General features: G+C 43.7%; 1 protein-coding gene across 1 annotated transcript; it reads right to left on the bottom strand.

Moving 5' to 3' along the window:
* Positions 1–1,465: 1,465 nt before the first annotated feature.
* On the bottom strand, positions 1,466–24,008 carry LOC100642715 (inhibin beta chain). Its single transcript, XM_048411662.1, has 5 exons — positions 21,454–24,008; positions 5,519–5,739; positions 4,791–5,025; positions 4,171–4,348; positions 1,466–3,167 (listed from the first exon to the last, which is right to left on the bottom strand). Exons 1-5 carry the CDS (start codon positions 22,313–22,315, stop codon positions 2,927–2,929), a joined length of 1,737 nt encoding a protein of 578 aa, XP_048267619.1. The 5' UTR covers positions 22,316–24,008; the 3' UTR covers positions 1,466–2,926.
* Positions 24,009–27,129: the final 3,121 nt, after the last annotated feature.

Below are 27,129 nucleotides of genomic sequence, written 5' to 3'. Positions count from 1 at the left end.
TCTCCTCGTTATTGCTAGTATAGTCCAATCAAACTAATCAACACGAATAATTTTATTACTTTCACGTGGATTTGCGTATGCGTGTATATTTCTCTATTCCCTCTCAATTGCTACATTTTCCTTTTCTCTCTCCTATCTCCCATCGCTATTATACTTCTTCCATCCTCGTATCGTCGCGTTCTTCTTCGTCACTTGCTCTCTCTCTCTCTTTCCCTCCCTCTCTCTCACTCTCTCTCTCTCACACACACATACACACACGCACCCACACACTCTCTCTCAATCTTGTAATCGTTTTGTTCGTTTAAATATTAATGCTTTATCGTTAAATTAGTACATAGACTTTTAGTAATGATGCAAAGATACATATTTTAATAAGGCCCAGTAAGGCTGCGTGGGTCAATCAACTGTCCCACGAATAATTCAATATACGTACATCTTTCGTGTTAAAAGTTACCGTATGCTCGTTAATTAATTTTTAACTTTTTTCTATATCGTTTGGACATCGCGCGGCGCGTGTCGTTCAATCTTTCTTTACACACGACGCGCCGTTTTCTATAACGATATCAGTACCGTGTTTCGTTCGACACGAGTTTTATGAAAAATCTAAGGAAACTAAGATTATAGACGAACGTTTACTAGTTTGTCTAACAACGAAAAGGAAAAACTGTTGTTCCATTGTTCGCGATCTTCTTCGAGACCATCGATTAATTATTGTCATTTTGTATTGTTCGTTATTACTTGTAATTTACACGCCTCTTCAACTTGTCATTGCGTATCTATCGTCCTATCGAGTCAATCTCCTTCGACTAATTATCATTGGAAAGAGTCTCGCGCCTTCTCGTGTAACTGGCAATGCGATTGCTACATACGTATGTACAATTATTCGTACGTGTAATTGTTTATCCGTATTTTCTTCTTTTTCTCTTTTTTCTTCTTCCTTCCACGTCGCTTCGTCGAACGTTTATCCGATTGACGATGATCTAATGCAATTTTGGAACTCTTCTCGCCGATAAGAACACAGATAGTACGCATGTAAAAAATCCGGAGAAAACCCTTTAGGAGAGACTTTGTCTTTTGATGAACCGAATAATTGTTACGTGTACTTTGTTAGGTATAGTTACTGCCTAGAACATGTGCGTTACGAACGTGCACAGTGTGCACGCGCGAAATTCGCGCGCGAGTCTTTCTTTTCTAATACCCTTGTGAAATTGGCAGGTTGTATTTATAAGAGACTGGAACTTTTATAAAGTTGTTTTATAACTTTGAGTTAAGAAAAATGTTTATCTTACAACACCGTTGTGACGTTTTCAACGATTCATCCTATCGGCTGTTATTATGGAAATATTGTTGATTAAGTTAGTTAATAAATAAGAATTATATTGTGATTTTCGTTAATCCGTTTTGCACTTAAGACCACCCACCCCGCCCCACCCGCACCCTTCCCAAAAATTCCCACCCTCCCATCCCTGCTACATCGAATATTTTGCGTCTTTTTTTTTTCTTTTTCCTATTATCGTCCCTCGTGTGTATGTATCTATATTTCATTTATACATATATGCACATGTAGATACATATACATATAAATCTATCATGTACGCATGCATTTTATAATATTTTTTGCTTTTTTTTTTCAATTTAAGTCGTTTTCTTCGATACTTTCAAACGTTTCGCATAAAAAACAAGGCAATCAGATTGAGTTTCTTTTTTTTCTTTATAGTTTACACTTAAACTTTACGCTCGTATTTAAATATTTATACTCGGTTAAATCACCTCGAGTGTCTGTATGTATATATAATATACATACGTAATACATAAACCCTAAAATTGGAATCACTCATTTTTACTTTCATTAGTTCCTTTCCCTTCGTTTTCCTCTTAATCGCGCAACTAGTACGAAAAGACTAAGCTCCTAGCAAGAAGTTCGTTTCGCGTAGCTTCTTTCCTCTCCAAACTCCCTTTGAATCCCGTGCTCTTTGCCACGAGCAATCATTAATAACGTGGCGTGGAAACGAAACGAACGTAATTCTTGTTGAACGGTGGTTGTCGGTCAAAACCAACCGACCGTTCTTTCCTTTATTCGTTTCTCCTTTATTCGTGCTCCTATTTCCACTCTTTTTTTCATCCAGTTACGTTCGCGTTACTTTCACGTTTCCTTCCTTTCACACGTTTCCTCACGCGCTCTGGCTCTCGGTCTTCCTCTCACACGCACACACTCGCTTCATGTCCGTTTCTATTTACTCTCAGCCAGCTCTTATTAATAAACGAGCAAGTAATTTAGCTACAAGTTTTATTAGAAAACGTTCACGTTAACGGCTGAATCCGCGTTTCTTCTTTGCCCCGTTCTACCCTGAACGCCTTCAGATCGCGATTGCGAATCCGGCGATTCGTTGGGTGTCGCGACCGAACCACCAACGAGCGAGAACGCGCGATCCGATCGTCCATTTACCATCCAATCGGAGCCAGTTTATCTAAGAAGTAAGAAGCCTGTCGGATCGCGAGCAAAGTCGAAACGCGTCTAGTTTGCTTTCCAACGAACAACTTCGTTACATTCCGCCACGAACTACGTATATACAGAGCGAATGGAAAATTGAAGTAACACGCTGGTGACGACCACGACCTACTAAACGGCCTCGTCGCGATCAACAGCCACGAATTCTGCGGCCAAAGCGTTATGAAATTTGACGATATCGAAGGAACGCCGGACGAAGATCCGACGCGTATAAATATGTATACCGTACCTCGCTGAAAATCTCGAAAAGGCCGTTTCAGTGGACGCACTAGCCTCTTCGAATGGACTTAGAGTCCGCGTACAGGCTGCGTACGAACAGCATACACGGAGGGATTATAAAGGGAGCGTAAAGGGAGCGTAAAGGGAGCGCGAAGGGAGAGCATAGAAGGAGCTATGTATGGAGTAGAAGACGAACGTTTAAGGGCAGCCGCATTCGTCCACTACCATCTTTGGTAGATCTCTCTTGATGATGTTGGAGTCAGGACCGTAGTAGATCAACGACATCGGCGAGAACTTGAGGGGAGCGCAGCAGGGCTGCATGCCAGCCAGTCGATCCATCTTTCGGTATTCCTCGATCACATGGGTGTAGTAATTGAGGAAGGTGTCCGGTGTTCTGTGTCCGGCCGCGCAGTCTCCCCTGCAGTAATTCGCGTAGTACCTACGCAGATCGAATAATCCGTTTACGTTACTCCAGGTAGTTTCCATAATTTTCACAAGCAAGTTTTTCAAAGCGACGATACCAACTTGGACCAACGTCCGTCAGTTCGTGTAACTAGAGAAATTCTCTGTCTGCGATCGGCATTGTTACCAGTTTGGTCGAAGCAAGTTCGGGTTGACGAATATTTACGCGAAGGATTAATCTGGCAGAGTTTTCGTCGATATATACAGTTCAAAGATATCTATATTTACGGTAAAATAGAATTGTATTATACGGTAAAATAGAAATTGTATTTAATTCGGGAAAATTTGAAGCAGATATCGAATTTCTGTTTCCTGTGCGTGCGTGTTCCCGCAGAGCGGCAAACTTTGTTAAGCTCCAGACAATTCTGTTTGCAATAATTGCTGGTAAGTTAAGGGTTTAGGGCCGTTGCACTTGTAAGCGACACTCTGATTTCACGGGATACCCTACGAATGACTTGCAGTTACTGATCGACGGCTGTGCGCGAAAGTACCGTCTCGTGCTATCGTACAACGCGTAAACCCCACTCCACTCGTGTCTGCGTACGCTAACTCGATAACAATCCGATCGGCAAAACAACCATCCACCCCGACAACGTTGTGTCAATAATGCAACACCTCGTTTGTTCCTTCGACTGGGTGAAACTATACACAGCACTGCAAACTCGTACTTTTCTGAACCTAAGTTGACAAACAGAATCTAGGAATTTCACCGAACCACTGAGAAATCACCGAATAACAGATACCACGCTATCGATATCGTCCGTATTTTTGCATATTACGTACACTTTGCGTGTTATCGCGTTGTTAAATAAACGCGTAAAAATCCGCTTCGTAGCCTACGACGATTTCGATCGCTCTATCGATGTCGCAAAATCGAAGATTGTATTTTAAGTTGACGACTCGAATAACTTTAGCTCACCTTACGTCGCAAGAGGATCGCGCTTCAGAGTTTTACGATACTATTTCGTTATCGTCCTTACCCTTGAGGAGCGATTATCCAGTCGTCCCAGCCGAGTTGAGAAAAGTTTACGTAGAACCTTTGCTTGCAGCATTGACCCTTTATAGCACCGCTGCACTCGATCGCTCGCCTTCTAACACGTTTCACAGCCGCGGGATCCGTGCGGACGACTAGGAAAGGCCTATCCGGATCTTGAGTACCTGCGAAACGTGGTTTTTCGTAACTTTCTGATTATTCGCTAATATTGCCACGAGACACGATTATCACGTTTGCAATAGGCAAATTTGAAACGAATATAAAAATATAAAGATATGCTTCGAGAAGATCATCAAAGCGTTCGAACGGTTAATTATTCGTTGTGTTAATTAGCCGTAATATTGAGTGGAACCTACGTTCAATACGTTTAATCGCACGTATGTTTAAGACACTGTTCATTTTCTGCTGAAAGTGTCGCTAGGAACCTGTAACTCTTACACGTTCGAACGTGTTGTTCTGTAGTTTCGCGGTGTCTTCAAATTTTAGGAAACGATCACCGATTATCGACCGATTACAGCGCTGACGATATTTCTACGCGTTCAAACAAATATTCCGTAATAAGTCGAGCATCTGTTGGGAAAAGAAAAAGTCAGGATAGTTGGATACCTTTTGCGTTTAAAGATGACTCGATTACGTGCGGGGAATGTCCGTCAAAGGTCGATACGTAGACGTGCGAACCGCATCCGGTACAGTCGACGAGCAACGTTAATTTATCTCTGGCGGTATCCCGACTCGTCGTGTACCAACTGTTCACAACCTTGGTGACGTCGAACTTGAGCCAACCCAGTTGTCCAACGTTTACTCCCAGCGACGTGACCATCTCCAAGTATTGACCTAGCTCCTACGAAACCACGCGTATATCCATTTATCCGTTTTTCATCAGGGAAGGAGAACGACCGCGAATTATTTTATTTTTCACCCTACTCGGCATTACTCGAAGCTTCCCGATCGGCTGAAACCCGTCAACCGTAGTCGCTAATATTGGACGAACGATTGGTAAGACGACTTAAGATCGCAGTACGTTTTAACGCGATTACATTTATATAAGTCGAACGAAAGTGGTCGGGCGTCCTTTTTCTTATCGCTATCGTACGTATAATTATCGCACGAAAATTCTAGATGCGACGAAGAGCAACTGACACGTGGCACTCGTCGAGACAAGTAAGAAAAAGGGCTTTCTGAAACGCTCTGTATAAACGTGCGCATTCGGAATATTCAGTAGCGAAAAACACGCGATTATAAAGGGAAAAGTATGAAAGTTAATTACTCGACGCGTTACATATATGCAACAAGAACATCCAAGCGAATCTAAATAATCGACCGGTTAAGATTACCTTTCCACGCAAGTGCGTCGTGTTGCCGCAGCGTACTCTAAATACCCAGAGAGTAATATTTCTTTGGTTCGTTTGACTCTGACGATGATGTTGATAATGGTGGGCGTGCCTGAATTCCACTCTGGTCCAAAGGGTTGCTCTTTTGATCCTCAGTGGCTCCAACGCGGGTTCTCCACTGGACATTGGAAATTCCAATAACGGCTGTCCGTTCAGCGTACGTCCTGCGAACAAGAAGCATTCGTTTCGTTAAAAAGAGTCATCGAGCGAAATAAAAGACCACGCCAATTTTTATGTCTATTTGAATTTTTCGTTCCAACAACGCGACGCGATAGCGTGAAATTGAAACGAGAGAATATCGGTAGCGACTAAGAAGGACTCGTGACGAAATCCGACAGACGTAACGAGGATTACAATCAAGATGAATTTCTTTTTCAGAGGTGAATCGTTTTATCGTTCGAGCGTAATCTCGCTCGTATATAACCGCTCGTTATACTACAAAAACTGTCTAATAGCAAGAACCAAAACGAATATATGTAATATATATATATATATATATATGTATACATATAGAGAAAAAGAACGCGAGATGCAGGGATAAGGAGAGAGAAAGTGTAATGCACTCGGCGGTTGGAAGCTCGTGTGCCAGGAGCAGTGTGTTGGCGGGAGACACAGGGATTCGCATATACATAGGAGAGTGCGATGAAATATAAGAGGCGAGAGAAGGTTGTTCGTGTACAAGCGTAACGAGAGATACATCGAAGCTATCGAGCAGTGCACGCGTAGACACGGGCGCAGGTTAACACACGCGGATCTGCAAATATCGGTGTGGGTGTGTGCGCATACTGTGAAAGCAGCGCGGCTTTATCCCTTAACGGTTTAGTGAGTCACGGACCGAGTGCCGTTGGAGGGACGAGGATAAGCATGGGGTGTCTGCCACCCGTCTGTCTTCCGCCTTCCATTCCCCGCAACCCGCGCTTCTTCTCTCTTTCGCCACTTCACCCCTTTCATTTCGTTCCTTACCCTCCTCTCTCCGCTCACTGTCCCGTTATTTCCTTTTCTTTCCTACCCTTGTGCAGCCAGCCTGTAGGCACCACCGACACTGACACCGTCGACACCGACACCGACACCGACACCGACACCGACACCGACACCGACACCGACGCCGACACCGACACCGACACCGACACCGACACCGATGCCGACACCGACACCGACACCGACACCGACACCGACACCGACATCGACACCGACGCTCAGACCAACACCAACGACAACAACGTAGACACCGATACCGACATAGACACAATCGGAGACTCCCCTACTAGAGCCAACGACGTCCACACCCTCAACGTTACCCCCGACGTCTATGGTCTAGAGTCTAGAGCGTCGTGACGCCAACCACGAAGATATTCAACCTACCGATCTTTTGGCTCTACTCGTTTAACCCTTCAAGTATGGACCAACCGATATAGAAGCGTACAGTCACGCACACGAAGAGGTAGAATATTCATATTCGTATTCTAAGTTAGATCGTTGCTGGATCGTGCAGTTTCATGGACGCGTGGGAAATTTAAAGACGCAGGGAAAGGAGAAATTTTCGTAGTCGAGAAGCGAACGCGGGAGAAAAAGTCTTTAATTCGCTGTCTTTAATTGTGTGCATTGCGTGATATAATTATCCGCGGTCTAATAATTAGTCGAGTATTTGTTTTTTATTAGAAAATCGTACGAAATCGCGCGTCTCTTTCGCTATCGGCATCCGATGCTATCGTTAATGGATAGATCGCGTTCGTTCGAAGCAAATGAAACGGAAATCTTTATTACGCGATCAATATCGTCCGTCATGTGCCACGACCAGTGGAGATTTTGGCTCGTGGATCGCCAGACTCGCCACAAGGTTTCCAGCAATTGTCGTTTCCCGAGCGTCCTCTTATTTCGATGAGACGGCACGGCGGCGTCAATTCTTTGTCGACACCGGGATTTCTACTGCAAACTGACGCTCCTGTCGTTATTTCGTTAAGGATTACGACCGATTTTCGATCCGATACTCGCATCTTTAGTAGAAGAGAAGGAAAAAAAGGATATTCGTCGCTGACAATGAGAGATAAACGACCAGAAGTAATTTAGTATTTTAACGGAACGCGTACACGGGTTCTCGTATCTACGATCGCGATTTCGTAGAACAAGACGTCGAAATAAATGCTACATGTTTCGTATGTATATATCGTAGGATATCTTGGCCTCCTTTTCGCTCCTTCTCGTCCCCCTCCTTTGCTAAGCGGATGACACGATCCGCGATAAGGGTGAAAATAATTTTTCTTTATTCTCCGGTCGAACGAGCGTGTTCTAGGAATCGGTTTGTAAACCGTGAAATCACCGCGTAACGTTACTACGATTAGATTAACCAGGGGTTAGGATAGACGTTGTCTGAGACAGCTAAGTTTCAATATCTTAAGATTCAGTCTGCAACTTTACGCAGAATAGTTAACCCTCTTATGCAACCGCGTCTCATAACTATAATACAAAGCCATCTAAGAACGTACTATTCTTATTTGCCGTGGTTAACACGACGAGAAACAAGGTATTTATTCTTGTTTTATAATTATAGAATTAGGAATACTTTATTTTCTTCTCGATTCCCTCTGATGTCCAACCATAAGTAATATTTCCATATATTTGCGTTTTGTTGCTTGATACAAATTCATAGCGAAATCATCGTTTGCCGATTAATCGAATCGAACGTATTAATTCGTGTAGGGAGTTAGCGAGGAGTCATCTTTTTCGTCGACGTGGAGGGCGACGAATTCGTCGTCGTTTGTAACAGCCGTTAAGCGCGCGCGAACTGACGAATCGAGAGAGGCGTTGTACGACTTTCGTCCGGCCTCGCTCGAGTTTCGAGTGCATCGTGTGTCGCACTTTTCGAGGTCGGTGCATCGGGTACTTTTGCCGCTGCGCCGCAATGCGACACACCACTGAATCTCCATTCCCATTTTCTCGCTTTGATAACTCGCATCTTTTTCGTATGGGCAACCCTGCGTACGAATATCGCTCGGTCGATGGTGCAACGCCGAGTTGATATTTGCCTCGAAACCGATGCCTCGTTATAGAAAACGCGTATTCATCTTTCGATCGCAGCGTTGCGAAAAAGTTGGAAAAATTGGGAAATTGTGGAGTTACGATTAGGTTGCGCGAATATGCATCGCCGCTCGCAAATATCCGCACGCTTGCTTATATTTCGTAATGTACGTTTTCATTAGAGGAATGCGAATATATCAAATTATAATGATTTTATTCGATCGATCGAGCGGAACGTTTAAGCAAATTCTAAAGGCTGGAAATTTCCATTGGTCCGAGTAAAGAAATCGTTACTTTGCGTAGACACGAGACGATTTGTGGATCGTTGGAGTAGACAAGATTTAAGGATGCCATTCGCTGGATCGAGAGCGCTTGGGTGGTATCGCATGAACACGATACGCACGTTCTAAACAGTAATAACGACGAATGCTTTCGACTCTCTATACAAAATCAGAAATAAAAAGATTCGAAGATGGATACAAAAGCACGTACGATATATTGATCCATCGATATACCGAGACTCGAGTTACGTATCGAAACCTAGAAAATCCGAGTGTAAAGATACAAAGTTTGTACATAATATGCGAGAATATACGAAATGTTCAAAGTATCCACGATTATAATGTTTACTGGGCGAAACGCGTTATAGGGCTATGCCGTATTACAAAGAGCGATGCCTATGTCTTGGCTTACTATCGGATGAACGGTTGGTTCTAAGAAAATTTGAATCGCTTAGTAACTTTGCCATCTCATTAAGCTTAATTTCCCTGCGATGTGCGTAATTTTGAATTGTATCGAAAATTGAATTGTATCGAGCAGAAATTGAAGATGTTGATCATCTTAACCCATTTCTATCGCTATGTTCACAAAGATCTTAAAATCACGAAAAATATATATACATTGCACCTTTCACCTATACCTTTGATACGTACGTGAAGCTAATTGTAAGAATCCTGTCGTTTATCAGATTTAAGATGTCACGATAAAAAATTTACGCGTGTCCGTGGGTGATGAAACGATAAATCGTGAAAGATCGCTCGCAGCATCGGGAGCATCTTATGCAAGAAGATGACGGAATAATATCTTTTGATTCCGCGGTTTCCTCCCCAAGTCTCGTTCTTTTTCTTTCGCTGCTGTGCGACTGCTCGTAAACGAGGTTAGCGCGATCAAGGGAGGATGTGCCCGTAAATTTGGTGTGGGAGCATGTCACTAAAGGAAAGAGGGGTCTCTTCGTCGCCAAGTCGTCCATTTAAGACGTCGCGCAGCATAGTAACGCAGAGGAAAATCGCTACGAATGAACACTGAGTAAAGGCGAAGAAAAGGGAAGACGGGAGGAGACATAGAGGCAAGGAGTAGGAGTTAACTTTGTAACAAGAAAGAGAACAGAGAGAGACAGAGACAGAGAGAGAGAGAGAGAGAGAGAGAGAGAGAAAAGGCAAGACGAGCAAAAGGGGGTGGAAAAAAATGAAACATATATATAATTTTGACAGTATCGATCCAAAAACAGGGTAACAAAGTTGTTAATTCGATCCCAATTTACCCACTTCGACGCACTGCCCATTACCTCGTTTGACTTTCTGGATTATTTCATCGAAATACATGAAAAATCAACTACAAAAGTTGTACACTAGTAGCAGGGGAATATAAAGAATGTTAGAAGAAATGTAACGAGATTTCACGGAACAATCGCTAAAAGTAACCTGATGAAACATCGAAATAGTTTTCTTCTTCGTCGTCGAAACAAGGGGAATTTCTTCGAGATGAACCGATAACCGTTGATTCGATACGTCAGTGTTCTTGTCCGAGAAGAATATTCGCTAGAACTGTTCTAGAGATAAGGAGCAAAGGTAGTTGGATCGTAGGGGTGCGTCGAATCGCTAAATCGATGTAAACTAACGTAAGAGAAATAAAAATGCGAGCGGTTTCCTACGAACATTGGGATTAGATGGGAACAGGGGAAAAAAGAAAGAACAGGAATACGAGCTGCGTTGATAAAACTACCATGAAAGTGTATGGGGCAGGAGGGAATCGAAAGAATTTCTTTTATCGGCAAAATGTTAATAAACGTGGCTGGAAACATGGATGGGTAAATAAAGAAGAAATAGAGAGGACGAAAGAAAACTCCGTATCGTGGTACTTTGAACGAGTCAAGGAAAATTTAGGGGACTGCTAACTGAATGAGTCTGTCAGAGTGCGGGGCGTAGTCTGAGACAATCGACGTAATGTTCGAATTCACCGCATGAATTTTCATTGGAAAATAGACGAAGAAGAATCGAAGAAATAAATCGTAATGTTACCAGTTTTATTTGCACGCAGGGTCGTGTATCCGCGTCAACGAGAGTCTCGATCGCTTCTGCGAACCTCGAACAAACGAGAAGCGTATTCTTCCCTATTTGCACGACGTAATCCAAATAAAATTTTTCTTACGAAAGAACGATAAAAATACGAACGCGTAAAACTTGGGACAGGTTTGTAGAAATAAGAAAACGATATAGGAACGTTCCATCTATCCGAAGATAATGCGTGGAAACACGCATCCGTAACAACAGTCCAAGAGGAAAGCAATGCAAGGACAGAGAAACATAGGAATCGCGAAAGAAAAGGAACTAAGAAAATCCGAGGAAATGTTAGCTTGGCAACTAAGCGACTGCGGATTTTGTCATTAGGTGATATTGCCAATCCAATAGATAGAATCGAGGATGTAGAGGCAGGACAAAACCAAAAAGTCGACCGATCGATGATTGTAACGTTAAAAGGTTATTACGTTGCGTGTGTAAAAACGAAGTGTTGAAATTTATTAGACGACTGGGTGAGATAGAGCGAGATCAGGCGACAGGACGAGACACGACGCGACTCACGGATGATGGGAATCGCGGCGGTACTATGAGAAACGACATCGCATGCAACGTAACTTTGTCGCTACCACGTTCTCTGTCGTCCACGGTCGAGAGTCCAACACCGTCGACCTCGGTGCGAATCTAATTACGGAACGACACGATACCGATGCGTTGCTCAATAATATCGTGTCCACAACCTCATGGTATATCGCGTATCTTATATAGGGCCGAGGCGATTGACCGTAATACGGTCGGTCAAATAAGAGGGTCAGATATAGCTGGTTGGTAACCCTGATCCAGATCTATCGTCGCCACGTGGTCGTTCGCTCGCTCCTTCGTTCGCGCTACCTACCCTCGCGACTCGCGATTGAAATCACGTGCTCGCAGGTGACGACTACCGGCTACCGATTCATCTTGCTTCGAGCGTTGCGACTTTTTTCTGATCGATGTTCCACAGTCACCGACGCGAATGTCGTTTAACGTCATCGGAGTTTCGAATCCACCGCGTTTTTCTTTCATCGACAGGTTCCATCGGCGAGAACGACTCTGAACATCAGACTTCCTGTGAGCCAGACGCGTAATCGAGTTTGAACGCTTTCGATCGAACACGGCGTTCGAACGCAAAAATTGTCTAAAAACCTGGAAATGGAAGAAATTCGTAAGGGGCGAAAATACAGCGGATCCGCACGATGTACGAAAGTTTCTAAAATGGCTAAAGAAACGTAACGTAAGCAGACGTTTCTTCCGCACGTTAAATACGATAGTTACGCTCTGGATAGTTCAGAAACTTTTGCATATTACGCGCGTGCCGTGCATTTTTGCATCTACCTATCCAAAGTATGTACACGATATAGCTGCGTGTATAGAATTTAGCGGGCGGCATAAATACTTAGCTTCCATTCCTATAATTCAAATATCGATTAGATTTTTTAATCTATAGAAAACGAACGTCGTTTTCCTATTTCAGTCTAAGATTGTAATACGCAATACGATGGTAAAATGTACACGCTAATGGCAAAAATAAAACGCTGCAGATGAGAGATTCACGTTGGTAAAGTGACCACAAGTTACTTGAATTTAGGTGATTTGACTAATCTGAACGAGGTTTTAGGCATGTCGGTCGATGTTACAAACAAACGGTTGATTCACGGTGTAGAGGAAATGGACTGGCTCGTTTGTACGATAACAGTCCAGAAGGTTATGTTCCTGGAAAACGTGTCTATATCATACTTGTCGCGTGTTTCACTACCATCCGCATCGCGAAGTAATCCGTTGTCGCGGTGATGTTATCATAGCCGTCGTGAATTCACGTCATAAATTACATTCGATAAATTGCATTCTTACACAGCGTTCTGTTCTCCGAGCATACCCTTCGTTCTCCAAATTTCGAATCTTCAAAGTGTCCGACCGCTCACCACGGAAACCTTTTACGTAACGCGTTTTTCGTATCGTACGAAATTTTTTGGAATTTGCAACGTTTGTTGAAATATAACGGATAATTGACTGTTTAAATATTTTCGACTTGGGCAAAGTACCTTGTAGCTTCTATATGCGCGTTTTCAGTTTTCTTTCAAACTTTATCGGTATAACGTGCTCGTGTCTCGCGAGAGAAAGTAGCGAAATTTCTAAACGTTTCGTACGACACGTGCGCTGTGTATGCGACGCGTTTCCTACGTTTCCCTTGCTCCTCGAAAAATTTCAAAGTCTTGGACGTGCCCCCGTGATCGATAAAATCACGGAATGCCGATCGATCGGATCGAATTCCACGCAGCTTTAATTCGTACCTCGCATTCGCGTATCGCGATTCTCGCTTTGGATGCGCCTCAATGTCCTGTACGTTTAATTTCCAAAAATGGAAAGCCAGTCGCTTTAAGTCGTAAAGTTGATCGATTGACTCTGCGGAAAATATGAAACGCATTCGATTGCGGCAAGGGGTTGGCGAGACGAGAAGAGAGGGGCTGTGAGGTAGGGGGTTGAAGGAGAAGGAGGCAGGAGGAGGAGAGAGACGGGAGAAGGGTAGAGGGTGGCGCACGGGGTAGGGTGGCAATGGAGGGATGAAAACGGGGCGTTTCCCAAGGCAAAGTATCCCAAGTCCGGCGAACAATTAGACGACTCGTACTCTTTTGTTAAGGGGCATGATTAAGGATTCTGTTCGCGTCTAGGCGTTTTGGAAAAGGGAATTCCGCGCTCGTTCCACGCTATCGCAACCGAGATTGTTTCGATCTTTGAGTCTTTGAACGGCCTGTTCAATTCGTTCTTTGTATCGACGAATGTCACTGAAATTATACGGTGCACCAAGGAGATGAACAACGATGTTTCCATCTCGCGGAACGAGAAACGCGAATTCGAATGAAAATCGCGTCGATCGTTCGCCCATGGACATCGCCACGGGGTAAAGGGGAAAGCTCGATGACTTTTAATCGATCTTTGTATTCCATCGAAGAGAAAACGATGGGAAAGGTCAGAGATCGTAGTCGAGAATCGATCAAATGAAAAAGAAAAAAGAAGCAAACGAAGAAGAAACGTTAAGTATAAATATGAAACGAATGGAGAGAAGACGGGAGGAAAGATAGGGTTGGGATATAAAGTCGGAGGAAAGCGGAGGAAGCAACGGTAGAAACAGCACGAGCAACGCAAGCAACGGGATAGAAGACGGAGAAGCACACCCTTGATTTCTATCCTAGAGCGGAGAGTGTAGTGCGGTAGGATGAGGAGAGTCAAGAGGGAATAAAGGGGGTGTAGTAGGAGATGTACGAAGAGCGGCGCCCAGCTGGAGCCACGTGCATCGATCTGACTACAGGCGCCAGCCGTCCTATCCGTCGGCTCGTTCGTCCATGAGTTCGACCCTGTCCCACTCCAACGCATGTCGAACCGTACCATCCCACTTTGAACATCCCGTCAGCCTCCCTGCTCCGACGTTTCTACCCGTATCCCGCACCAACGTCGCCCGACCGCCACTAGCATCCACCACCTCCTTCCTACCTCTTTTCTACCTCCTTCTTCTTTTCATCCTCATTTTCTTCTCGTGCAAGAAAAAGGAGGCAACCAGGAAGAAATCTCCCTATTCTTCCTTTCGCACGAACCCCGTGCAACGCAGTGTCTTTTAACCTACGCGTGTCCTATTCGAAGAATTTGTCCATGCATTTGCCCTCAGGTTGAACGAACTCGCCACTTCGCTGCACGACTTTCTCAGATACAATTTTCTGTCGTGCTTTTTCCCTTCTTTCTTCCAGACGATTAAAGAGATACAACGGTATAACCTTAGACGAACATCGCTGGGAAACGATCGACGATCCGATAAGGAAGGTAATCGTTGCGCGATCTATGGCGATCTATGCAACGAACCTAAACTATTAGCAAAGAAGCTATGTTTTGGGTAGATTTTAAAATTGCTTTCTCCTTGGAAATGCCCGATTCACAGTTGAAATCATCGTGGCGAAGGGAACGCTCGCTCGACTTTACTTCGCTTCAGTGAGGCAGTTGGATATTTTGAAAATATTTAATACACGAGTCTAATACAACGCTGTACATTCGATAAAATTCGAACGAGATCTACCCAATTCTCGAATGCTCTTAAGTTCGCATCGCGTATAATTCGTTTTGAACTATTGCCGGTATCATGCCGTGTGAAATTGCGTATCGGTGAAACACATCGTAATTTCCCGATCTAATATACTGCTTGAGCCTCGTCCAGAGACTGGATCTCGTTGCCACGAGCGGCGAATATTTTATTTTCCAGCGACAAAAGGGGAAGAGCCGAGCGAAAATGCTTTTAACCCTATATGGAGGGTTGAGGATCGTAATGGTGCAAGTTGGTCCACTGCTATTTTCCATAGGACAGGGTTCTCAGCTTATTATTGTAAAAAAATTCATTATATTTTCCAAATCTTGAAAATGTGTCACGTCGGGGGATGAAATTGTAATTTTATTGATTATAAAACTAAAAGGATTGTATCGTCTTGATGGTCGATCCAGTTATGGCAGCTTTTATTTTACCAAACTAGGAAAAGTATTATTGATCCATGCGACTCGTTATTTTCTATAAAAAAAAAGGGTGAATCTACTGCCCAAAAGCCTGTTATAGTTTTCGGGCTGATATTTCGACTTGAATCCTTCGAAGCATTGCCGTTCGCGAGAAGCGACGAGAAACAATAATTTTAACATCTCCGTTCGTATTCAATCGAAAGACTAGGAAGGGGAAGGTGAAAAGCAAAAGGATTTCCGTTTCGTTCGTCACGATTTGTACGTACAACGAATTACGACGAGTTACGAGTTACAAATTGCGAACTAGTGTCACGAGTTACTGGCTGCGACCGGCCGAGCTTTCACAGAGAATCGCGTTCAACAGACTCGTCGCCAAGTCCTTTTAAAAGAGAACAAACGTCGAACGCGTATTATGCCAACTCCTGCTCCTATAGTGGAAATTTATTACGATAAGATCTTTTTCGGCGATGACGAACATTTGAAGGAACGGCGAAACGGATATCGCGCTCGTCGTGGCCATTTCTTTCATATTATGGCGGTACGCATCGCGGTACCTACCGTATCTGCCACTGTGAACGCTCCTCGACATTTTTTCATTTGTCCTCTCTCTTCTTCCTTGCTCTTGTCGCGCAAACATTTTACCAAGAATCTGAAAACACCCGATTGCACGAATACTGAAACGAAATTGCATCCGAACGCAATTGCAGCTCGACGAACCATACAAGGAATTAATAGTCAGACAGAACGAGTATTTTCAAAATAATGTACGGGCGCCATAAGTGGAATTCGCGAAAGAATTTGCCGAAATTCGATCAGTCCGTAAATAAAGTTACTTGATTATCGTCCTGGAGGCTGACATCCTAATAGAGTCGATTCTACGACGTGGAAAATCTTAGTAACTTGAATCAACTCACAAATTCGACGATCGAACCTTGACGTATTTTCTAATGTTTTTAGGAAAATTCGACGGAACTTGGTTTATCCGAGCAGGTCGAAGGACGAGACAACTCGGACAATCGAGCGGGTTGGATAATAGTCGGAGGTTTGCTAGCAATCTCCAATTGTACAATAATTTATTAATTAACAACGTTAGTAAATTGAAAATGGAAAGCGAGAAAAAGCACTAGAATCGCTGAGGAGGATTTTATATCGGGATAGAAAAGTTTCCGACTCGTAAATCGATCTCTCGGTTACAGCAAGGGTGTCTTGCCTTTTGTAATTGTTTTAAGGCACCCGTAGCATTTTTCTATATGAACAATAAGTAGATTGCGGACTTTTATGCGTTTGTAAACAAAAATATGCAAGAAAGCGAATAATGTCGAAAGATACGCGAGATATTCAAAGTAAAATACTAGTTGTAAGATATAGCAGGTGAAGCAAATCTCGCTCGTTTAGTTGTTGCCGTAAAGGTATGAACTTGCATAAATATCCGCAGTCTAGTAACAAGTGATAAATTGTAGAAGCTTGGCAAAGGCGGTACCATTCGCATGCGATACGTAACTTGTTAAAATGCACGAAGTGTCGCAACTACTATAATGCAAGTTAATAATTGATTTTTAAACAAATATATCGTCGTGTGTAGCTGTAACGTTATCGGGACATCTACTTACATCGATCGAAAAGCTCTAATAAATTTTACTTTATTCGGTATTGGTATTAATATTCGCGTAATACGTGTACCGTATAGAAAATTGTCGATCAATATCAAAGAAATAAATTCTTACGGCTTCTGAACAACTATAAAAGTGTTAGAAGACGAAATATTCCGACTCAATTTGCACCAATGTACATGTAAAGGATACGCTAATGAACATTAAATAAACAAGGACAGGAAGAAAGAAACACGAATCTCGATGTTAATGGAAAACATTTTAAGCGATGGAAACAGAATAATCGGATCGATCGAACGAATCCGAACGATCGTACATAAATAGGAATTATTTTCGTAGCTAAATGGATACATAAACGATCGTACATAAATAGAAATTATTTTCATAGTTGGGTAGGCCTTGTGCGATTGAAAAAATCTATGTCTCGCATCTTTACGTAAAGGCAGATGGTTTAGACAGAAAATCAATTAGACCGTGTTCTTGTGTCGAGAGGTTCGAATAATCAGAAAGTTGCTCAACATAGAAAACTTTCCACGGAACGAATACGATCCCAAGAAAAGATTCAACGAAGAGGAAAAGAGAAGAATCGTCGGAGAAGGAACATTCGGAAATTTGGCTCCCGTCTACGGTAACACGAGTATACATATGTATATTCCAGTATAACTAATTATTAATTAAGCAACTGACGACTGCGTTTAGACACGACAGTGCAATTCCCTGTCAAGAACGACGGTTTCCTTTCGAAAATTACTGCCAGTTATATCGTTCGATAAATAATGACCAGGCTATATACGTTGGAATAATTGAGGAAGGATGGGAGATGCGCATGCAGCAAGAATAAAGGAAAGCATTTTGAGATTTTACTTAGTAATTACAAGCAAACAACCGGTTGTTTATATATTCAGATATGCGAAACTTGTCGCGTTTCTTATCTTCTGAATGATATCGATATTATAGCATGCTGCCATGAAATAACGACTAAATATTTTTAGTTGAAGGAAGAAAAACTAAGAAGATACTTTGGTTCACTTGGATGCTCCGAAATGACAAATAAGCCGTGTTATTTAAAGAGCATCGTCCTTGAGTTATCAGTAAATTAATCATCGGTTGCTATCTACGTAGTTACTTTTCCCGAGCAACCACTCGATACACGCGCGATTTTTAATTTAACTTAACGTATCTAGTAAAATAAAATTCGAAGCTCGATTCTCTCGTTAGGTAAACGTTTAAACGTAAACCGGTTGCTACGTAGCAGATTAATCGCAAAGTTCTCCCGTTTACTCGTAAACCTGGAAATTCTTGAAATTGTTCGAGTCCTTGAAATTCTTCACATTGTTCAAATGCTTTCTCATATCTATTCTCACCATAAACTGTTCCTCTTCACCTCGACGAATTTCTCTAACGCGTTCTTCGCCACTGGTATTTTATATCTTTTACGCTGGCAATCGCGATACTTTCCTATACGTTACACCATAACGTTCAATTTCGACAAAATATCGTACCATACTTGTCCACTCTATCGCTAGTTATCGGCAATTTTTAAGTCCACGAAAATGTATCTTGTTTCAATCGTCTCAAAAAATCTAGCGAGTCAACGCGTTGAGAATCGATCGGATCGATTTATTTCCAACAATTTCGATCATTTTCGTAACGAACGAAGAAGAAATTTGCACGCGATTTTTGCGGCGTTCCACGTTTCGCGTTCCACGAAGCTTCGCCTCATCGAGACCGAGTTTCGTCGTTTCCTATTCTTCGATCTCCAGCATCCGGTCGTATTTGTCCGGCATCTAAGTCGCCCCACTTATCTGTGTGCGAACGAGATTTATTCGAAGAAAATCTGGCTAGTAAACGATGTTCGTACACCGAGTCAGGTGATACCACGGACTATAGGAATTTCGGCGTGTTACGCGGCTCAAAAAGGAAAAATGTGGAAGAAAAGTTACTCCGCGCCCCTCCCCCTCCCTCGTTGCTGAAGAGATCGATACGAAAGAGGCGATGGTGCTTTATAGTTTCTTTAGTTTCTTCAAAAAGAATGACGTGTTCACCGGCTATGTATAGTGACGGCAATATTAACGTTAAAGTATTACGCATGTCGTATTGTAACACGCTTATCGAGCAACCGATGTGCGCCGCCAGGGCGACGACCACGAATTTGCGCGCGTGCGAAATATTCACCAACACCCTGTACTCTAACAACCAAACCAAACGACCGTCTTGGAATATCAGAGTCGTTCGTTTTATGCTTATCGCTGTTTGTCGCCACGACGAATTAATCCTGCTACGATCCTCTAACATTTTTACTTCCATCTTGCTCTCGTTTCGGCAAACAGAAAGGATTCCTTAAGGTTGACACGCGCTTGCAACAACCGAATGCCGATTAATACGATCGTCTATCGTAACGTGGTCTCGGCGGATCCAACCGATCGATCATTCCCCTTAAATCACCGAATCATTGACTCTGAAACGTGTACCAACTTTTTCTTTACGAGATGGCATTCTTATAGGTCTATAACTACTAGTTTATACTAGTAAATACTAGTGCACCTGATATTAAATACGAATTGAACGATATATCTATCGTCTCTTTTGATTTGTCCTATAAATTTTTCCCATTATATTTCTACCCTGTTTAACTGAATTGTACGGATTTCGAAAGTGTAGGAAACTAAAGTTTTTCCTCGTTTTCCTTTTGTCATCTTTATCGTTACTCGTTCTAATTCATAACTATCCGTGTAACGTAACTTTGTTTGAACGTATCTCGAAAAATAAGAAGCTGCTACTAGACAGGACAGTGTAGTATTGAAGATCCTGTGGAAACTTTTTACCAATATAGCGTCTGTGTCGTACGAAACATTTTGCAACTTCGTCAGCACTATAACGAGACTATCGCGATTATATCGGAGAAGTTTGAAGGAAATCTGTAAACGTACATAGAAGCCAGTGATATTTTACCATTTTTCTACCAAATACGTGTTTGCAGCGAATGTCTCGTAACTTTTACGTACGTTCTCAGATCAGCTTCAAATTTGACCAATACGACGACGACAACCGTGTCTCGTTACACAGGGCCAATAAAATATTTGTCAAATATTTTATACAACACACATATATGTAAAAGTTTCCTATGACACGTATTCGTGTGCCACTGTATACGCCGAAAGAATTCGTTAATTTAACCACGACGAATACGATAGGAATGACACGGTCGTAAATGCTGGCCAACGTGTTTCTTGTAGCTCCGGCTAGCTCTATTACCCTTATTGTTAAACTTAGAGTTACTGAACTACAGAACGAACTATAGACTGTCGTGGCGCGACACCCATATCTACGAGCCACGTGGCTTCAGCCGTGTGGCCACGCATGCATGCGAATCAAGGTGTCGTTCGTGACATTTTCTGCGTATATGTACCTCTTTTCCTCTCCTTTTCTTCGCCTAAACCCACCCTCTACTCGCACTCTCTTTCTCTCTTTTCTATTATTCCCAGCAATCCTGTTGTTCTTTGGCGATTCATCTGCTCGCGATTCAGGCAACAGGCCAATCGACCAAGTGGACTGAACGAACCACGTATTCCATTTGCAACGTGGTGGTTCGCGAAAAGTCCGATCGAACGGAAACTAAATCGTCGACGGTAATACAGCGGCTCACGAAAATTCTCGAATACTTACCGCAGAACGCTCTTACTGCAAAAAGTATTTCTACGCCATTGTATTCATTAGGTCATTTACATAGCGATTAATTACGCGTGTTATATAAACCACATTAAAATTGTATCCACGCCGTAACGAAACACTGTTGCGATTATTTGTACAAAGTTGGAATAAAATTGTAGGTAGCTGCATGCGTGCCAAGCTACGAGACGTTTCGCGCAATTGTACATTTGGCAGAGATTGCAAAAATATCCGAACGATCGATTAATTGTTTTAACAACAAACCTTGATATTCGGTGGGACCATTTTTAGCCGCTTGTCGGTCGAGAAACGTAAGAGTTTCGAACGATTTTTATGTACCAACCACGCCTTTCTATCCGTTCAACGATTTCCGTTTCGTCATCGGCCGATGATCGTCGAATCGATACCGTCTCTAGCAAAGAGAATAAAACTGTCCATATAGATTCGCGTGAACTAATTGTAAGTAGCGATTTGTTGGCTCTTATCGATGTGTGACGTTAGAACAACGTAATCGATACTAATAGCGCAGCGTGATATCGTAAATCTAACTGGATCGAAGTAATTCAGAAAATTAGGAAAGACAACTATCGTTTGGAAAACTGTGTGGTTCGTAAGCTTGAAGAAGGCGTGCGCGTTTCAAGAGCTTGTGCGACGAACGACCCACGACGGACGACAAACAACGGACGACGGACGAATGTCTGGCAATAAGAAGACGAAGGATCGAGCGATGAAGGACAAAACTGATGGAAGGGTGGAAACTTACCAGGTTCGGCAAACGTGATGATCTCGGAGGTTCTCGCGTAGAAATCGTCCATCTCCTCTTCCGGTTCTTGGCCCTCGTGTTCGCCATAGCCTCGATAGGAAGAAGCGATCCTCGCGTTGTTGTCTTTCGTAGAGCTGTCGACTCGTTGATCGAGATTCCTATAGGAGTATTCGTCGGCACCGTAAAGGAACTCTGCGGAGTACACGTTCTCGCGATCGTTCCTCGATCTATCGGAAGATGGATAACGAGAGGACTGAGCCTCGGCTCTGTATAGAGTTTCGAGAGCCAAGTGCCTTGGTACGGTGGCCAAAGTTCTGTTCACATCCGGTCGTGCCCTAAGGCCGAGTTTAGTGAGTATCTGGTGTTTGATAGCCTCCAACCTTAGGTCGTCCGGAGTAGGCGTAACGGTGTCCTTCCTTTCGGAACCACCGCCCCTATAGTGCGTCTCGTGTATATGTTGTTGTTGGTCTTGTTCCTGTTGATGTTCTCTGTGCTGTTGGTGGTGTTGCTGGTGTTGCTGATGCGGACAACCTGGACATGTTTGATGATGATTCTGTCGCGGTTGTACGGGCGAAAATGTTAAACACCAGAGCGCCAACCCTATAAGAAAGACGTTCGAAGGTGGCAAGGATCCTCTGTATCTGAATAAAATGCGAGAGGGGGGTAGGTGAGATCGTTGATCTCGGCACGATCGACTCGAAGCGATCGATGGATCGTACGTTGTGGCGGTAGCAGCGTCTTTGCCAGCGGCAGCATGCTGATGAGCACGGCAACGCCGATCCCGGCACTCGATCTTCTTCCAGAACCTCTCGTTTCGACCTGCATTCGAATTGAGTCCTGATCTGTACGACACCTGGTGCATTTCGGCGGCGAGTCACCTCCTCCACCCCCACCACCACCTCCTCCTTCCTCTGATCTTTCTTCTCTCTCCTTCTCGATCCGCTTCCGGTTCGAGCAAGGTATCTTTCGACTTTCTCGATCGGCGATCACCACCACCGATTTGGTCACGTTCGCTTCTAATCCTATCGGTACTACGAGTCGGATGAGAAACGGTGCCGACCGCCAAACCGATCGCGATACTGTTACTATTACGATCCGAATAAACGAAATGCTCAGTGTCCGTACAAGGAGGAGTAATCCTCGTTTCCGAGCAACGATACAGAGATAAGAGGGCGTGACGACCACGACAGGAACCTGTTGAGAAGGTAAAATTCGAGTGGGACGGTGACGACGACGATGGCGATGACGACGACGACGACGACGACGGCGACAGGGAAAAGGCATTCTCGCCTAAACCCCCCATTACCAACTACCCGGTGCCGCTGTTTCAGGATCGATCTCACCCGCAAGATGGACCGCCGTAACCGGGTACACCCTGCTCGCGTTTTCGGCCATTCGCGCTTTCGTTTCCACCGATTGCACGTCCACGGGTACGCGCCTCTAATTAAATATCTTTTTTTTTAATTTTTCGTCCCCTTGCTTTTCCTCTTTTTCCTTTTTTCTCCTTCTTCTTCTTCTTCTTCTTCTTCTTCTTCTTTTTCTTCCTCTTCTTCTACTACCTCGTGACCTTTCCTCTAGCCTCTTCTGGATCTTCTTTTTACTCTTTTACACGTGTAGTTATTTTTTATCTTCACTAGCGTGTTACAACAGCCCTACCTTAATTTTTCTCTTCTTCCCTTTCTTCCGATTCTCCAACGACCGATTTCAACTATTCGACTACTCGACTGATTGTTACATGGGGCACGAAATCGTTGACCCGAATCCCTCGATACGACGATACGATCGTATATTCTTCTAACGGACGGTCAATTTTCAAAATCGCCCACTAAGGTCTTCTAGACTTTCTCGGACACTTTCTATGCGTACCTAAGGTTTCACTACGGCTAAGGTCCTCGGAATGATGCACCATTTAAAGGCTTGAAGCGACAGCACGTACAACGAGCGGCATTTGAGCCGATTTTCAAATAGAAAGCCTTTCGATGATCGACGAACGGTTCTCCGGATCGAGTCCTTTGCGATCTACCCGTTGTCTTCTCCTGTCTCTTTCACTTGCCTAATGTCTCTTTATTGTCCGTGGAAAATCGGCTGCGATTCTGACCGAAGCGTGCTCCAGACGTGTCCTTTTGAAATTGTCAAATTCCTCGCGCACATCCTTTTCGATCTATGCAATCAGATTGAAAATTCGAGGCAAGGTGGTCGCGTTTCAGCGAGAATCAACGAAAATTCTTTTTAACTAATCGACAAACTGCAGCGATCGGCCTTTACTTTTCTCGTATTCTCTTACTTCTCGTTCCCTTTCTTTCCTCTCTTTTGCTTTGCTCGCCGGTATCATCCACGATAACGACGAAACGCCAAAGGATCCCTATAACGACCGAGGCACGCTTGTCGGAGGCGCGCCGGACACTGAGGGGCATCCACCACCACTACCAATACCGATACCACCACCGCCTTACCATCACCGCTAGCAGCAGCAGCAGCAGCACCAGCAGCAGCACCACCAACACCACCAGCAGCAGCAGCACCAGCACCAGCAGCAGCAGCAGCAGCAGCAGCAGCAGCAGCAGCAGCAGTAGCACCGCCACCACCACCACCACCACCAGCGTCGTAGCGACCGTCGCGACCGTCGCGACCGCCGCCACCAATACCACCACTGACCAGTGAAACACTATCCACCCACCCACCACGATATAGATACTGCAACAATCGGCTAAACTCCCCGATAACTTTACGTAGCTGATCCCTCGTATACGTTATGCTTGCAGCCGTTCCTCGACTATTCTTCTACCTACCATTTACTGTATATTCATTCGACGTCCAAGCATTTGTCTATTTTTCGTTTCTTTCTTCCAGCCTGATTATACGTACGTGCAACGGTACCGCCTAAAACTCGAGCATCTCTAGAGGGAAGAGTAGAAAAGACAAATACCGTGCGTATCCTGTCTCGTTCGAGTTACAGGTTACGCGTGTTCTTCATTTCCCTAAAAAATGCCTAACGAAGTAACAGCGAGAAACGTATAGATAGATATGCGACTGGGGAGGTAGGGTAGAAAGGAAGCAGAGAGAGAGAGAGAGAGACGGGGGGAGGGAAGACAAAGTGGGTTTGGAACAGGCACCACGTGGTTCACGCGTGGTACCGCGACGCTTCCGTTTCGTTTCTCTCTCGCTCCACCCTGGCTATTCGAAAATATAATTTGCTATAAATTCGCACGAACAAACGAGGTTCGTCCTACTAATATGTCTCTATCGTGGAAAAGCTGGCCTTTGCGTTCGATTTGTTGGACCGGCGATCGTTCGATTTTGGACAACTCCTGATTTTTCACCGACAAGAAGCCAAAGGGGACGGGTATAAACGGTTGAACAGTGGCAAATTTGTTGGACGTACGAAAACACGATTGTAATAGCCGTGTCGTGTCGATGGCGTCTGTAACTTTTGCGGTTCTCGACAGTCGGTGTAGAAAAGCAGCAGAAAAGATAGAAAGAAGGGATAGAGAGAGAAGCAAGGTAGCTGTAAGCATATTGATCAGAAGACGGTAGTTGGCCTCATGCCACGTGGTGATGCTGCGAGAGGCGCCGGACTCGTATTATGACCCAAGGCTTCTATTCTCCTCTCTTACTTTCTCTACGATTTTCCTATACGATCCTTCCCTTCTTTCCTCTTCTTTCTCCGTCATCGTCTCCGAAATTCATCTCTTACTCTCCGCCCAGTCCTACCGTCATTATTTCCAATCTCTTTCGTTTCGTAAGTATCGAGAAAGATATTCGAGAATATGCAAACTTACGAGCAAAATTTTCTGACGCCCCACGTCTGAAATTCTGTGTCGCTTCGAACAACCACTTATTTCATCTTCTTCTTTCCCCCTCCATGTCCTTTTTATTTTCCTTTATTAATTCCGATCGATCCAACGTACGAACGACTGCTTGCCCTATCTTTCTTCTCTTTTTCTTTTCTGGATCCCCATTTTTCTGAATTTTCTCATTCCCTCGCTCCTCTTTTGTACACTATATAGGTCTCATAACCTTGCGATTCGACGCCCTTCCTCCGGATGGCATCAACGCTGACAACCTTGAACAAAAGGAAAATTGGAAAGAGACGTTGATATTACAATAGGTAGAAAACATAGGGCTATAGATTTTCTGCTTCGGCTTTACAACATCTTGTAACATTTTCTTGCAACAACCATTTTGTACATTTTCTTCCCCTTTTTATTTCTTTACGTTTCCATCTCGTTACCTCTTCGCTATCCTTTGCGCGAATCGATAGAAGCCGAAAAGAGCAACGCAAAATTACGCGTTACCTACCATTGCTCGAATAAATTCCATTCCTGTGAATGGAAAGGAAGAAACGTTAGTAAAATTGAATTCGCGTTACATCGTTAAAAGAAGGAACGCTGTAAGGACGGTTAAAGCGTTTTTAAACCAGGTACTTTATCGTGACGTAGATACGACGAACAGTCGATTCGTGTCTCTATCCTATCGACCGTCGAGTCGTGGTGATCGTGTACGGTGGTGACAACACACTCGTCCGTGGTAACAATGTACCTTAACCACGGCGAAAAAGCAATTTCTGTTTTATCAAACGTGGAAATAGTAGAACTTACATTATCGTGACACGGTGATCATAATTACAATATCACAGTGGAAAGGATGGCTCATCAAGCGACTTAATCGCAGTCTCCCATAGTTGTTAAAGAAATCCGAGAGAATTGTAATATTTCTCAGCAACGATAAAATTGCTCCGATGTAAAACACGATGATGTTAACGGTTGATCGAGATCGATCGGTTACGATCGTCGTACGTATCGCACAAACACGCGCGCACACATACTAAACTAAATCCTAAACGAAGTAAGGAGAGTAGAGTAAGAGACAGAGAAAAATCGGGTGTTCTCGCTATCGAGACTCGAGTTTGTTCGTAGCGATGGGATCTGAAACGCTTCGTATCCGTATCGTACATGTGACGAGAAATTCGAATAATTTTCGACACGATTCGAAGCTTAAAACTTTCGAGAGTCTCGTATTATTATGACAACTCGATCTTTCCATACTTTATTCGATATTTTACGGCGATGATACTGCTTGGATAAAATTAATCGAAACGCATCTAAAATACTTGGAAACCTATTTAAACTGTCGAGAATTTCAATATTTTCAAGAGATTCCAGCTTCGAATCGCGTGCCGAATGATTCGTGCTTTTTGCTTTATATGCAGATTCGAAGCGATTCGAAGCGTTTCGGATCCCATCGCTACTTGTTCGTGACGCGCGTCTCAGACCGTGCGAATTAGATTGATCTATCATTGCCTCGTCTGGCCGTCGTCTCGACGATCGTTGATCGCAACCGAGGCAAATATTATTTTCCTAGAACTGTCGCGATGTCAGCGATATCGCTGCTTTTATTTTCACTGCCATCGATCATGTGCGTTGGCCTCTCGAATCCCAACGACTCGGTGGTCCCCTTTCTTTCTCCATACACACCCTTACATGGGAATGCGGTTCGGCCGAACGTGGATGATAAACGCGATGAATCTCGTTCCAGCGTCTTTACTAAAGAGACAGAGAACGACGAAGAAGAAAGAACGAGGGACAATGAAGAAAGAAAAGAAGCGGAATATGTTGAAACTTTAAAGAGATTTTTGAAAGCATAACAGCGGATACGGATCCGCACGTACCAAGGGGC

Source organism: Bombus terrestris, chromosome 14, assembly GCF_910591885.1.
Source record: "Bombus terrestris chromosome 14, iyBomTerr1.2, whole genome shotgun sequence".
Lineage (NCBI taxonomy): Eukaryota > Metazoa > Arthropoda > Insecta > Hymenoptera > Apidae > Bombus > Bombus terrestris.
The sequence above is the reverse complement of the archived record's forward strand: the minus strand, read 5'-3'. Positions and strand labels throughout refer to the sequence as shown.